Source organism: Rhinolophus sinicus, chromosome 15 (assembly GCF_057876585.1).
Source record: "Rhinolophus sinicus isolate RSI-liver-muscle chromosome 15, RSI-T2T, whole genome shotgun sequence".
NCBI lineage: Eukaryota > Metazoa > Chordata > Mammalia > Chiroptera > Rhinolophidae > Rhinolophus > Rhinolophus sinicus.
Window position 1 is genome coordinate 50,645,641 of NC_142515.1, and position 16,792 is coordinate 50,662,432.

Here is a 16,792-nt window from a genome sequence, read left to right on the forward strand (position 1 = left end):
GAGTAAATTATGATCTTAATGAAAAAAACTGTTAATATTCAGCTTTTCTGAGGTATAATTTACATATTATAAAGTGTTTGCTTTGAAGTATATGGTTCAATGCATTTTAATAAAAACTTATGTAATCACTATCGCAATCAATATATAAAAGATTTCTAATACCCCCAAAAGCTCCCTTCTGCTCTTTGCAGTTAATCCCCAACTCCCAGCCCAAGGCAACCACTGATCTGCTTTCTGTCAATATAGATTAGTTTTGCCTTTTCTAGAATTTAATTTAAATGTAATCATATAGTATGTACTGTTTGGCATCTGGCTTATTCACTTAGCATAATGTTTTTGAGATTCATCCATATTGTATATGTCATTAATTTGTTTCTTTTTATTGCTGAGTGGTTTTTGATTGTGTGGTTATAAGAAAATTTATTAACCATTAATATAGATATTAACCCATCTAGAGGTTTTTTTGCCTACTATTAATAAATCTGATATGAACATTTATGTACAAATCCTTGCAAGCACATATGCTTCTATTTCTATTTGGTAAATACCTAGCAGTGAAATTGCTAGCATATGTATGTTTAACTTTATTTGAAAACTGCCTGTTTTTCCAAGTGGTTATACCATTTGGTATTCCCACCAGAAATGTTGGAGAGTTCTAGTTACTCCACATCCTTTCCATAACTTGGTATCGTCAATCTTAACTTTAGCTGTTCTGTGGTAAATTGCATTGATTTTCAAATGTGAAACCAAACTTACAACCCCTACTTGGATTGGATATATTATCGTTTTTATATGTTACTGAAATTGATTGGCTAACATTTGTTAAGAATTTTTGTGCCTAGGTTCATGAAAGTTATTGATATGTACTCTTCTTTTTTGGGGATGGATTGTCTGGTTTTGATATCACAGTAATAACTATTCTTCAACTTCAATACTGCCTGTTCTGTTTTCTGAGTTTGTGGTAGGAAGAGGGTAGGCTGGGAGTATTCTTTGTGAGAGGTTTTTAATTACACATTTAACTTCCTTAGGAGACATAGTACTATTCAGATTTCTCTTTCTTCCTAAGTTTTGTATGTCTGTCAAAGTATTTACATTTCATCTAAGTTGTTGAATTTGTTGACATTAAGTTGCTAATAATTTTCCCTTGTTATCTTTCTAATATCTATAAGATTTGTAGTAGTGTCCCCTTTCATTCCTGATATTGGTACAACATATCTTCTTTTTGTCCTAGTCAAATTTATCAATATAATTAATCCTTTCAAATAATCTGCTATTTGTCTCATTAATTCTCTCTATTCTTAGCTGTTCTCGACACGTCAGTGGCTGATTGATTGGGATGTAATCTGCACCAAAAATCGAGGTGCTGTGAGTGATAAGGAATCTATTGCCAAGCCCCACAGATATTGCTCCTGTCAAAGAAAGAAAAAATACTCCTGAACCACACATCCTTCCATTACAGGAAAAGTGAGCTCCACTTTAATCACTTACAGGAAAGTGAGCTCCACTATAATCTATGGGACAACTATCATATATGTAGTCTTCACTGACCAAAACATCGTTATGCAGCACATGACTATATAACATATTATTGAAGATAATAAAAAGACATGACTAGTATGAGTATTGAGAGGGAAAAGATAACACTATCAGTATTGACAGATGATAATTATATTCTAGAAAAAAATAGAAAAATCTATTAGAATCAATAAGTCAAACAAGACTGTCATACACAAGTTCAATCTAAAAAACATTAGTATTCAGTAAAACCTATAATGTAGAAAATCAATAGCATACACTAAAATATATCAGTGATAACCAACTAGAAAATATAATTAAAATAATATTCTATTATGATAGCAATGGAATCTATATATGTATCTATGAATTACTTAAACAGGGACTCATTTGAAAAAAATGCTAAAACTTTAATAAAGGACATAAAAAGATAATCTAAGTAAATGAAGAGATCTTAACACACTTGTATAGAATGGTTTAAATAATACACAGATGTTAATTATCCCTAAATTCATCTGTAAGTTCTATACAGTCTAAATAAAATTTTCAACTGGATTTTTTATATACTTCATAAATTCACTATAAAATCCATATAGATGAATAATGGTTCATGAATAGGTAAGTCAGGTATAAAAAAAAGCAAGTAAATTAGAGAACTGGTATACCAGATGTTAAGGCATACTACAGCAACACAGCAATAAAAACAGTGTGATATTGTTTTAAGATCAGAAAAAAAAGACAGAATAGAGAGCTCAGAGACATATATACCTTAAACCTAAGGGGAAAAGATGATTGTTTAATTAATGATTTTGGAGAAAACTAAATCCCTATATGGAGAAAAATAAAACTGGATGTCTACCTAGCATCATACTCAAATACAGAATCCTGATAAAGATCTAAATATAAAGCTAACATTATAAAGTTAATTGAAGAAAATGTGACTTGAGGCAGTAAGTGCTAGTAATAAGAAATATTAAAGGCACAAAGAATAAAGAAAAGTTGATCACAATCAACTAATTAACCCTAATTGTTATCTATAGAACATTCCATTCAACAACAGCAGAATACACATTCTTTTCAAGATAAATCATATGCTCGAGCATAAAACAAGTCAAAGTAAATTTAAAAGAATTCAAATCATACAAAGTATGTTTTCTAACCACAATGAAATTATATTAGAAATAAAAACACTAAGATATATGAAAAAATCCCCAACTATTTGAAAAATAAAAAAAAGTAAAGAACCCATGGTCCCAGCCATTCCAAGACAAATGAAAGTATATGTCCATACAGAGACTTGCAGATAAATATCCATAGCAGCTTTATTTTAATAGTCTCAAATTGAAAACAAACCAAAAATCTATCAACAGGTGAATAGATAAACATATTTTGGTATCTTCATATAATGGGATACTATTTAGCAATATAAAGGGATGAAATACTGATATAGACAAAAACATATTTGAATCCAAAATAGTTACACGTAGTGAAAAAGCCAGACAAAAAAGAGTACATACTGTGAAATTCTACTTAATTCTAGAAATTCTAGAAAATTCTAGAAATTTTCTAGGATTCCAAAATTCTAGAACATGTGAACTAATCTATAGTGACAGAAAACTAATTGGTAGTTCTCTGGAAATGAGAAATAGAAAAAGAGTACAAATGGACACAAGAAAAGTTTTGGGGATTTTGGATATGTTCATTATCTTGATTGAGGTAACATTTTCATGAATGTGTTTATATGTTATAACTTATCAAATTGTACATGTGCAATTTATGAAATGTCAATTATACCTCAGACAAACAGGTGAAAATATATGCACACAAAATAACAATATGCAATAACATAAAATAACAGATGTAAGAAACATATATTAAACACAGTAGCATGACTGATTTCCTCAAATAGAGGAAAGAAGAATGGCAATGAAAAAAAAAGGGAGTACACAAAAAAATAAATAAATTTAAGAATCACATGAGAGGGACCTTCCCTGTTCGGAAAAGGAGTGAGGGTTAAAAAAGAAATTTACTCTGCTAGAATGATACCCCTTTTAGGGGTACACAGGGACAGTAAATTCTTTAAGATTCAAAAAAACTGAATGTCAACAATAGAAGCTGCACACTTTCAATCATACTAATGAGGAAATATTTGAGATGTGTCTTTCCTGGTATCCCTTGAACAATTCAAAACTCCATCTATTCATTCATTTAACAAATATTTACTGAGTAGCTATTATTTGCCTGGTCCTACTAGTAAGGCCAGTAATTTTCCCTCTAGCCACTCATCGTTTCCATTCCCTGGTCCTACCTGCTGAGGCTTCCACCTTGATTGCTGTTGTAGAACCACTAGTGATTCTGCAAGGGCCCAAACTGGATTCTACTTTCCCTCCTTCTTCAGCGTACTCCACAGCACCAGTGCTCTTCTCCTTCGTTATTTGTGCCTGAAGAACTAGTGCCTGAAGCTGTTTGAAGGCCTCATGAAATGCCATTTCCATTCGAATATCATTGTTTTGAATTTCATAGTACAAACCTAAAGGAAGAAAGATGCTGAAATAAATGTGAATAATTTCCGATCATCACATACTGAAGAAATGCAATATTTCACTTAAACATTTCCCACACGTTTACCAAAGTTTAAGAATTATGTGAGGAGCCATTAAAGAATGGAAAGAGAAAGGGAGAATCTTATAATGGAAAAAAACACATTCAGATTACAGGAAAATACCATACCAAGTAAAGTCCAGGCTACAACATTAGTTGGTTCCAAGCAAGTAGCATCCTCAAAGAAAATTTCTGCCTGCTCATAGTTCTCCATCAGGACAGCCATGACACCACACAGCAACAAACTGAGAAGATACCACCAACATGATTCACAATATGGTCCCATGTCACAGTCATGGAATCAAGACAACTTTATACAGAAGTTTATCTGCTCCTACTCATTCCCCATCTCCCTTCACCCCTACCTGTGGATATGATTCTGATTGAGGGAAAGGGCTTTCCGAAAACACTTCTGTGCTTTGATGTTGTCCTCAGTTAGGAGGCAAAAGGCACCATAGTCCAGCCAATGTTCCAGGTTCTGGGGCTCACGGACCAACCTCTACCACATGAAGCATCAGGAGAACCAAGGTTATTGTGACACTATGTCATATTTTTTATGCACATAACATCATGCAGAAGCACCCCATAAATACTATAAGATCTATGAAAGCTGAAACTATGTCTTCTTTTTTGCTCACCTCTGAATTCTGAATGCCTAGCATAGTCAATGTTCTGGCTTGTAGTAAAATAAATAAATATTTATTGAAATAATCTAAAAATTGGTTGTGTCCTAGTGTTAGTTTTCTGGTCACCATAAGCTCATCCAATTACTTAGGAACCCAAAACATTCATTTTTTATGGTTTATTTTAAAGATTCATATATAATAGTTTCTGTCACAATCTTGAGATGGCAAATATAAATTTATCTACAAGTACCATGTTTCCCCAAAAATAAGACTTAGCTGGACCATCAGCTCTAAATTAATATAAGACGGGGTCTTACTAAGACCTGGTCTTATTTTACTATAATATAAGACCGGGTATAATATAATATAATATAATATAATATAATATAATATAATACCCGGTCTTATATTAATTTTTGCTCCAAAAGATGCATTAGAGTTGACTGTCTTGCTAGGTCTTATTTTGGGGGAAACATGGTATACAAAAACAGCACCTCATAATGAGTGAAAACTACAAAACATTGTGAAAGAAATTTAAAAGGACATAAATAACTGGAAACACATCCCATGTTCATGGATTGGAAGACAATATGCTAAGATTTCAAAACTACCCAAAGCAATTTACAGATTCAATGCAATCGCTATCGAAATCCCAATGTCTTTTGCAGAAATAGAAAAACCCATTCTAAAATACATATGGAATGTCAAGGTAACCTGAAGAGCCAAAACAAGCTTTAAAAAGAACAAAACTGAAGGACTCAGCACTTCCTGATTTCAAAACTTACAAATCTACAGTAATCAGTGCAGTACTGGTATAAAGACAGACATACAGACCAATGGAATAGAGGGTCCAGAAATAAACCCTTGCATATATGGCCAAATGATTTTTGACAAATGTGCCAAGCCCATTCAATAGGGAAAGGATAGTCTTTTCAACAAATGGTGCCAGGGAAAGTGGATATTCACTTGCAAAAGAATGAAGTTGGACCCTTACCTAACACTATATACAAAAAATAACTCAAAATGGATCAAAGACCTAAATGTAAGGTATAAAACTATAAAACTCTGAGAAGAAAACATAGGGCAATAGCTTCATGACACTGGACTAGGCAATGATTTTTTGGATATGATACCAAAGGCACAGGCCACAATAGAAAAAATAGACAAACTGGACTTTGTAAAAATTAAAAACTCTCATACATCAAAAGAAATTATCCACAGAGTAAAAATGTAATTAACAGTTGTTTTGGCAGAAAATATTTGCAAATCATATATCTGGTAATGGGTTAATATTCAGAATACTGTATATAAAGAACTCCTAAAACTCAACAACAAAATAATAAACAACCTGACTCAAATAGGGGCAAAGAACTTGAATAGATATTTCCCCATAGATCTACAAATGGCCAAAAAGCATAGAAAGAGATGCTCACCATAACAAATCACTAGGGAACGAAACCATAATGCAATATTATCTCCAACTTAGGATAGCCACTATCAACAAAACAGAAAATAACAACTGTTGAGGAGGATATGAAGAAATTAGAACTCTTGTACAATGTGGGAATGTAAAATGGTGCAACCACTTTGGAAAATAGTAAGGTGGTTCCTCAAAAAAATTAAAAATAGAATTACCATATGATACAGCAATCCTACTTCTGTGTATATACCCACAGAAATTGAAAGCAGAGCTTCAAAAAGTTATTTATTTATACATCCATGTCCATAGCAGCTTTATTCATAATAGCTAAAAAGTACAAGAAACCCAAGTGCCCAATGACAGATGAATGGCTAAGCAAAATGTGGTATACACATACAGGAATATTATTTGGTCTTAAAGAGCAAGGAAATTCTGACATACCTCGTACACTACAACATGGATGAACCTTGAGGACCTATGCTAAGTGAAATAAGCCAGTCACAAAGGGACCTAACAATTGATTTATATAGACCGATATTTTGAACATGTTGTAGTTTAACTGTTCTTCTGTCAATTAATTTAGAATTTGGAACATATTTTCCTCTTGAAAAAATTATAAATGTGAAAAGATGTTCAAAATTACTAGTCATTAGAAAAACGCAAAACAAACCACAGTGAGACCATATCAACCTTTAGAACGGCTACAATAATTTTTTTTAAAGATGGACAATATCAAGCCTTAGTAAGAATATGGAGAAAATGGAAACTTCGTCCATCGCTGGTGGGGATGTAAAATATTAGTACAGCCTTTTGGAAAACAGTTTGGCAGTTCTTCAAAAAGTTAAGCATAGAGTTACCATATGACCCAGCAATTCCACTCCTGAGTACATACACAAGAGAACTGAAACCATATTTCTATACATTTTATACATGAATGTTCATAGCAGCCTTATTCATAATAGCCAAAAAGTGGAAAACAGTTAAATACCCATCAATAATGTGTAAATAAACAAAATGTGGTATATCTATACATACGACAACATGAATGATCCTCAAAAGCATAATGCTAGGTGAAAGAAGGTAGTTACAAAAGACCTGGTATTGCATGATTCCATTTATATAAGCTGTCTACAATAGGCCAATCTATATACAAAGAAAGTAAATTAGTGGATGCCTCAGGCTGGGGGTGAAGAGGAAGGGGGAGAGACTGTTAATGGGCACAGATTTTCTTTCTGGGGGGATGCAAATGCTCTAAAATTAGATCGTGGTAGCTGTGAACCGAAAACTGCTCTTTAAAAAAATCTATTAAAAAATTAGAGGGGCGACCGGATAGCTAAGTTGGTTAGAGCACGTGCTCTTAACAACAAGGTGCCAGTTCGATTCCCACATGGGAGGGTGGGCTGCGCCCCCTGCAACAAGATTGAAATGGCAACTGGACTTGGAGCTGATGGGTCCTGGAAAAAACACACTATTACAAAACAAAACATAACAAAAAATTAGATTGTTGCACAACTAATTGGTTGTACAATTGGTGATGGTTGCACAACTCTGTAAATACAGTATACTAAATATCACTGTATACTTTAAATGGGTGAATTACATGGCAGGTGAACTTTATCTCAATAATTAAATAAATGTAAATGAAGGTTCAGGCCATTCTTCGTGTAAGTTTATTCAGCCCATGATACATGTGGTAGGTGGTACTAACAGAACTAGAGAACTCGACTATCATTCATTATACACTGTAAAGACTCAGGAAGAGGCTGCTGAATTTGCTGAATACAGGTTTCATTTTTTTAATTATTTACAATAAACAAACATTTTTTTCTTTTGGTATACTGTCCTACGAATTTTAACACGTGTACTTTCATGTTACCATCACCAATACTGAAATACAGAACAGATCCACCCCCCCAACAACGTCCTCATGCTATCGTTTTATAGTCATCTCTTCCTCCCACCCGTAACATCCAGCAACCAGTGAACTGTTAGCCATCATTGTAGTTTTTTCTTTTCAAGAATGTCATATAAGTGGAACCATATAGTATGTAACTTTGATGCTGGCTTCTTTCACTCAGTATAATACCTTAGAGATTCATCCAAGTTGTTGCGTGTGTCAGTCACTCATTTCTTTTATTGCTGAGTAGTATTTTATTATACGGATAGACCATAGTTTGTCTATTCATCGTTTGAAGAACATTTGAGTTGCTTCTGGTTTGGGCAGTTATGCATAGAGCTGCTATAAGCATTTGTGTACATAAGATTTCATTTCTTTAAGGTAAATACCCTGGTGTGGTTCATATGTTAAATGTATAAGAAACTGCGAAACTGTTCTAGAGTGGCTGTATCAATAGGCCAATAGGACTGTGCATTTTCTCCAGCAACATGTGAGGGTTCCAGTTGCTTTGTATCCTCACCAGCACCTGGTATTGTCAGCAGTTTTCATTTTAGTTATTCTAATAAGTATACAGTAGCATCTCATTCTGGTTTTAACTTGCATTCCCTAATGCCTACAGATCCTTTGGCAATATATGTTTTACTGATATTTTCTCTTATTCTGTACTTTTTCTTTTCTTTCTCTTAACAGTTCCATTCACAGAGCATACATTTTTAATTTTGATGACGTTCCATTTATCATATTTTTCTTTGATGGATCATGCTTTGGTGTCATGTCTAAGAACTCTTTATTCAACTCTAGGTCACGAAGATGTTCTCCTCTGTTTTCTTCTAAAAGTTTTACAGTTTTACATTCAGATCTATGATCCATTTTCAGTTGATTTTTATGCAGCATTTGAGGTTTATGTCAAGGTTCATTTTTTGCATATGATAACCAATAGTTCTAACATCATTTTTTGAAAAGACTATCCCTTCTCCATTGAATTTCTTTTACATCTTTGTCAAAAAATATAATAGCCTTATTGGTGTTGACCTATTTTTGGACTCTGTTTTATTGATCTATGTGTATATCCTTGTACTAATCAGGTTGGATTTTGAACAATCAAAAACTACTATTTATTACACCCGTATTGTACAAATAACAGTCAAAACCACCACTGGGAAGATATTTAATTACCTCTTCATAATACACTGCTGCCATGTCAAAGTTCTCATTGACTTCTGCTTCAAATGCAAAGAATCGAAGCTGTTCACTGCTTGTATGAATGGTTGAGGCAGCACCTTGGACGTCATCTGGCATGGTCTTGTCAATGGCAAGATGTGAGGCAGACAAAATGAAAAGAACAAAGAACAGAGGCTTTAATCAACGATCAGCAGCTTTCTTTGGCCCATCTCAAACTTAGCTTTACTTAGCAGCTCTATTTGTTAAAGTCACAGATATTATTTTTACTTCTAATTAAAGAATTTTTTTGGGGGGGTCTTCCTTGGCCATAGCTTCTGACACAGGAGGTTACTTATGACACCAGACTTACTTTCCTAGCTGGGGGTATAGGACCTATTACTTCCTTCTCTTTCTTCAAGCTTTTCATTCAACACTTATCCCCTTCACTCTCAGTAAGGACATTACTTCACAGAGGAAATAGAAATCTATTTCCAAACTGTCACAAATGTGATGGATAGAAAAATAGATACAATCGGCTAGGTAAATTGTGGAACAAAAATTATTCTGTTTGTTCTGTGAATGTGTGCAATTCTCAATTTTCTTCTTCAAGACTGACAATCAAAACAAAGAAAAACTATGAGTTTTCAGATATTACACCTGAACAACAATGACACTTCCAATGTGCATTTTCTATTTGAGGGTAGTCTGCTTTCCTCTCACTTGTCTATTAATATCTATTTTCTGCACCGGTTGGTTCTTGCCTCCATTTCCTCATTTTTAAATTGTATGTAGTTGTGGTTTATTTGAAAACAATGACAAAATCAGTTATTTTGTCCCCCCCACCCCATAGTCTGTCTCTAACCAGCTATGCCTTCTCAATGCCTTTATTCTATTTGCTCTTTTCTTCACTGTTTTTTTCCTTCACTGCCACCATCACTTTTCCTTTCACCTTGTTCAGCCTTCCTGAGAGGTAGGAGAGGAGTTTTCGGTATCATAGGAGTAACAGCACAATCCTGCCTTGGGCACAGGTGATTTGGATGATTTGATTATGAAAGCAATTGAGCATGAGATGGTAATTACTATTGCCTCATGTCCTCAAAGAGCCTCTGGCTAGTAGAGGAGAAAGGTACAAAATACAAATATAGAGGGAGGTAAGTTCTGTGATAAAGATGTGTCCATGGCAGAGCAGGTTAGGGGATGCCTGACGAAAATGTGATAAACTTCACTCTGAGACCTTTGAGGGAGGGATTCACAGAGGAGCTGTGACTTGAGTTGGACCTAGAAGGCTAAAAAAGAAGTTCTCCAGGTGAATATTTCAGAGCATTTGAGTCATAAGGAATATCCCAAAGGCTTGGAAGCTTGGAAGAATATGGCATGTACAGAAACTGCATATAGTCCAGGAGCAGAGGTTGAAGCAGTTGAGGGACAAAGAAGCAGGAAATGAAGTCAGTTCCTGGTGGGGGAGTTGGGAATGTGGAGGGTTTTGTACAAAAAACACTCCGATCGTAGTATGTACGATGGGTTAGAGGTGGTGAAACTGGTGATGTCAACTGGTTCTTACATAGCACAGAGGAAAAGAAGTCAAAGATTCTTAAGTTTAAGGCTTAATGACTGGGTAGCTGGTAGTACCATTTTTTAGGTTCCATGACAGGTCAAAGATTGACAAGCACTAGCTAGGGTTTTCAAATACCAAGAAAACAGGAAACTCAGGCTAAAGCTTTGGAAGCTACATCTAAACTTTCTGTGGGATATATAGACAGACAGACCCTACAAAGGAGACATAAAAATAGTCAGAAAGGTAGGAGGACACACAGAAGATGGACGATGAAGGGAAGAAGTGGGAAAGGTGTAGCTAGAAATTACAGATATTTTCTTTTTTGGGATGAAAAAGCCTTTTGCATGTCCACAAGTTTGGGAAAAGAAGTCAGCAGACCGGGAGAATATGAAAATAGAGGGAAAGAAGGGGTAATTGATGGCAAGCCCAGGGTATACAAGTGGGAAAGGATTAAGAATTTAGATGGAAGGATCTGCCTTGAAACACAGAAGGATGTGATGCCTCTTCCTCTGAGACTGAAAGGAAAAAGATCGAATGGATGCAGAAGTAAATAACTAAGGTGTGGGGTTCAAAAGTTGAGGGATTCCTTGCCTAATGATTTTTCTAGGAAATTAAAAGAGCATACACCCTATTTCCCCCAAAATTAGTCTTAGAACTTAGGTAGTTTCTTATTCATCTTTGCGTTGTCAGCGCCTAGCATAGAGCCCACGCCTCAATAAATGTTTGCATAACTAAGGAAGAAAGGAAGCAAGGAAGGAAGGAATCATTCAGAGGAAACCCTGATGTCCTACAGAAAAAATAAGGGCTATTAGTCATTGAGCACCCACCTGACTTAAGGCCACATGCATCTGATCCACCAAGAACACATAGAGTTCACTAATGAATGTCTGAAGTTCCTCCTGGCTCTCAAATGGTGTTGTCTTCAAGTACTTCTCTCTCACAATCTTCACCACAGCGTGCTGCAGGAGACACACATCACCATCTGATAACACAGTCTAGAGCCAGCACCATGCTGACAGCACAGGCCTCCCCTGAGCGTCTGGTCTAAGACTTATCAGAACTTCAGAAGGTGGTTGATTGCTCCATGGGTGACTGCTAAACTGTTGGCATTCTGACTTTCCCCAATCAACATACTCTGTATGACTTCTTTTCTTGATGGCACCATCCTCACTAACATGGTCAACACAAGACTCATACTGTATTAAAAAAAATCATAGAGACAAAGAAAACCTTAGCAATAGGTTTACGCATTACGTTTCTCACGGTGGCCACATGATTCATGGAAGAAATGCCTGATTTGAGAGTCTGGGGAATGGAATTCTGGTTCTAATCCTGCCACTGTACAAGCTTTTATACTTGGTACCTCGGTTTTCTCATTTGTTAAATGGATTATGCACTATCTTACTTCAGATGATTGAGAAGCCAAAGAGAAATAATAGGAGAAATTATCCCTCATTGTTAGGCAAATAAATTGAGGCTCTGAGAGGTAAAGTCAATTGACTAAGGTCATCCAGCCAGTAATGGTAGAACTAGGAATAAAACTGAGATGTGACTAGGCCACCTACAGAGAATAGCCTCTTGCCTCTTTTATCAGTTGTTTTTCACTTTATTACTCCTACATGCTTTCTTTTATCTGTTTAGTACAGTACAGGGCACATAGTAATTATGCACAGAGATGCAATGCAGTATAGCAGTTAAAAACATGAGTTCTGGAGCCAGGTTGTCTGAATTTGAGTCACATCTTTGACCTTCACTAGCTCTGTGACCCTGGGCAAATTATTTAACCAACCAATGCTGCATTTCTCCATCTGTCAAATGGGAAGTATCTACCTCGTAGGGTTGTTGTGAGAATTAGTAAGATACGAAGCATGTTAAAGTTTGACATACAACAAACAATAAATGTTAGCCATTATTATTAAGTAAATAGTTCTCAAATCTTGGTGATGCTTAGGACTGGAGAAAGGTTTGTAATGGGAGACAGAGATAATTAGTCATGGAATCAGTACTGGGTACAGAGTTGATGCCTGCTAGATGAACATGCAATCTGGCCCCACATCTGGCCTATCCTCAAGCGAAGAAGTAGTTTCTTCAAAGCTCCCACCCACTCAGAGTGGACACTGAGCCATCCCAAGGCTCTGCCGGAATGGAGCTTCTCCTAACACTGTATCATGGAGCACATAGCCCTTGGCACTCACAGCAAGAAAGGTGGGAGCACAGCCAAACACAGCCAGAGAAAAATGATAACTAGACATGTAGAGAAGATGCTTCATAAAACCTACGGAGTAATTAAATAAATGAATATGTACCTTGAGTTGTTCTTTGAAAGCAAAGTATTTTCCAGAGCAATTAAGTTCATAGTTGAGCTGGCACTTCTGCTCCTCCAGCGTTTCACTATCCATATCACTCCCCAGCCTGGCCACCTGTTTTCCAAACATCCTGTAATACTCATCCAGAATGGCTCTGGAAATGTTCTTGATCTGCATGTGGTAGCCACTCACCGCCTAGGAAAATACACAATGTCTGGGAAAGAGGCCTCCGAGAGTCCAAGATGTGGAACAGAAGTCTGAACCTGGATTGGGTTTCACAGTCAATAATACGTTCGGTATAAATTGCTCTTTTTTTCCCAGCTCAGAGACCACCAGCCAAAGATAAAATATTGAATTCAATTCACTGTAAGTCACTGGTCACAAATAGACACAGGCAGGAAAATATGTGAAACTACAATTTCTCACCCCTTCATAGGGAAGAATCCCTGCCTTATTTTCAAATGAGTGCACTCAACTCCGGATTACTTATAGTTTCACCTTGGCTTTGGCACTTGCCTTCTGAGCTCCTCCTGTCTGACGAGTAAGAGGTGGCCTTGGAGGAATCATTTCCTTGACCCTGTTGTCAGGAAAAAAAAAAAGCAACAACAACTTTTTTCTCTGCAGATTTATGTTCTCCTATTGCCCACTTCCAAAGACTCTGGGTTAGGGGAGATCTCAGATCTGTTCCCCCATCATACTTGATATAAGAGAACTGTACTGTTCTCTCAGATAAAAGCCTAGACGTGAGCCCCACAACAGTATACAGCTGTGGACTCGATAGACAGGAAGGGAAGAAGCCCCTTCTCAGAGAGTAGCTGGGTTGTACTTCTGGCTAATTTGAGCCTTGGATTTACACTTACACACTTTTTAAAACCATTGCTGAGTATTCTTTCTAACTCAGGAGTTAGAAAGAAATGGGTGTTATGCTTTTAGGTGCACCCACTAGAGTCTCTGAAAGCGTTAAGTTTTGCAAATTTAAATGGTACAGGCAAGGGAAAGCTTTTCTTTCCTCTCCCTTTAGGTCATAATTTATAGAATTGCTTTAAATTACAATAATGATATCAGACTTTACGGTGAGTAAGAAAATACATTTTACCACTGTCAAACTACTTATGCCAAAACGTCTAACCTTCCATTTTCAGGACAAGTTACTTTTCCTCCTTATATAATAATTTCAGATTCCTTCTGAAGTATATTGTACTGCCTTGAAGTTTACAATCAAATTCACATATTCAATTTTTCTCTAATATATCCTATGTGATTGTATGCCTCTGCTTGTAATTTCTAATTTTAATTCTATTTATTTTAATAGTGAATATATTCATATGATTCAAAGCTTAAGATATATAAAATGATATATAATAAACTATCTCCTTCCAACCTTATTTTCCAGCTACCCAGCTTCCACTCCAGAGACAATGTTATTTATTCATTCATTCTTTCAAAATATATACTGATTGCCTCCTATCCATGAGGCACTTTTCTAGATTCTGGGGATAGGGCATTAAACAAAACAGATAAAAATGCTTGCCTCATGGCGCTTGCATTCTAGTGGGGAAAGAAAGACAATAAACAAGTTAAATAATTAAGATAAATATGTCAGTGATATGTGCCATGGAAAATAATACAGGAAGGCAGATAGACTATGTTGGGGGCTGGGGTAGTGAAGTGGGGGAGCATATTTCACTAGAGAAAGCCTTACTCACTAAAATGATAACATTTAAGTAAAGACCTGAGGGAAATGAGGAAGCAAGTCATGTAGATATCAGGGGCAAGGAAGTCACAGGAAAAGGGACAGAAAGTGTAAAGCCCTTGCTGCAAGACTGCCTGGCATGTGTGAACAATAGCAGGGAGGCCAGTGTGGCTGGACTGGAAAAGTGAGGGCAAAATACATGCAGAACATGTAGGCCCTTGTAGACCACTGTAAGGACTCTGACTTTTACTCAGTGTGATGGGGAGTCACTGGTAGTTTCTGGGCAGAGGAGTTACATGAGTTGACTTGACTTCCATTTTAATACAATTATTATAGAATGCTATATTAAGAATAACCTGCCCAAATGTCCATCACCTGAAGAATGGAAAAACAAAATGTGATATATCAATACAATGAAATAATATTCAGCAATAAAGAAATGAAGTACTAATATATACTACATTGTGGAACAACCTTGAAAACACTGTTAAATGAAACAGGCCAGTCACAAAAAAAACCTACATATTATATGATTCCATTTATACGAAACACCCAGAGTTGGTAAATGTATATACCAACCATATCCCTTGGTTTCCAGGTTGACATGAGTGTTGGGTTCAAACTAGGTTGTTACAGGTTTAAGATGATCGTTATAATCCCCAAGGTAGCCACTAAGAAAATAACTTAAAAATATAAAGAAAAGGAAAGAAGAAGAGAGTTTAAATTGTACATTGTAAAAAATCAATTAAATATGAAAAAGGCAGTAATGAAAGAATTCAAGAACAGAAAACATATAAGACATGCAGATTACACATAGATATATGGCAGAAGTAAATTCTTCTTTATCAGTAATCACATTAAATACAAATGGATTAAACTTTCCTATTAAAAGGCAGCAATTGGCAGAGTGAATAAAAATACACACCCAGAATCCATCTCTCTACTGTCTAAAAGATACTCCCTTTAGATACAAAGACACAAGGAAGTTGAAAGGAGGATAGAAAAAGATATTCTGTGCAAATAATAACCAACACAGAGCTGAGGTCGCTATACTACCATCAGAGAAAACAGACTTTAAATCAGATAAGATAACATAAGACAAAGAAGAAATATATACAGTTCCAGACAGCAATAAAATATAACAATCATAAACACATATGTACCTAACAACAGAGCCCTAAAATATATATAAAGCAAAAATTGAGACAATTGAAGGGAGAAATGGACAATTCTTCAATCATAGAGATGTTAATACCCCACTTTCAATAATGGATAGAACAACCAGACAGAAGATTAATAAGGAAACAGAGGACTTTAACAACAGTATAAACCAATTTAACCTACAGACATGTACAGAACACTCTACCCAACAACACAGAATACACAGTCTTCTCAAGTGCACATGGAACATTCTGCAGGATAGACCATATGTTAGGCCACAAAACAAATCTCAATAAATTTTAAAAGACTGAAATCATACAAAGTATCTTTTCTGATCACAATGGAATGAAACTAGCAATCAATAACTGGAAGGAAACTGGAAAAGTGGAACATTCACAAATATATAGAAATTAAGCAACACACTTTTAAACAGCTAATAGGTCAAAGAAGAAATCACAGGGAAATCAGAAAATACCTTGAGATGAATGAAAACAAAAAACACAACATACCAAAACTTATGGGATGTAGTGAAAGAAGTGTTCAGAGGGAAATTTACAGATATAACTGATACATTAAAAAGAAGAAAGCTTGCAAATCAATAAACTAACTATAAACCTTAATGTACTAGAAAAGGAGAGCAAACTAAACCCAAAGCTAGCAGAAGGAAGAAAACAAAGATCAGAGTGGAAATAAATAAAATAGAGAAAATCAACAAAACAAAAAGCCTGGTTTTTTCAAATGATCAACAAAAATGGATGAATCTTTAGGTAGATGGACTAAGAAAAAAAGAACAAAGATGCAAATTACTAAAATCAGAAATGGAAAGTGAAACATTACTCCTCATTTTACAAAGATAA

At 35.5% G+C, this 16,792-nt stretch overlaps 1 protein-coding gene across 3 annotated transcripts in view; it reads right to left on the minus strand.

The window, feature by feature from the left end:
• CFAP70 (cilia and flagella associated protein 70) overlaps positions 1 to 16,792 on the minus strand; it is a 68,885-nt gene that overhangs the window by 21,560 nt on the left and 30,533 nt on the right. For all 3 annotated transcript variants that reach the window (XM_019746009.3, XM_019746008.3, XM_074339577.2), the window contains 7 exons: positions 13,598 to 13,658; positions 13,082 to 13,276; positions 11,603 to 11,734; positions 9,236 to 9,361; positions 4,482 to 4,615; positions 4,246 to 4,361; positions 3,824 to 4,045 (listed from right to left, as the gene is read on the minus strand). In XM_019746009.3, coding sequence (XP_019601568.2) covers positions 3,824 to 4,045; positions 4,246 to 4,361; positions 4,482 to 4,615; positions 9,236 to 9,361; positions 11,603 to 11,734; positions 13,082 to 13,276; positions 13,598 to 13,658 — 986 coding nt within the window. The remainder of the gene's footprint in view (positions 1 to 3,823; positions 4,046 to 4,245; positions 4,362 to 4,481; positions 4,616 to 9,235; positions 9,362 to 11,602; positions 11,735 to 13,081; positions 13,277 to 13,597; positions 13,659 to 16,792) is intronic.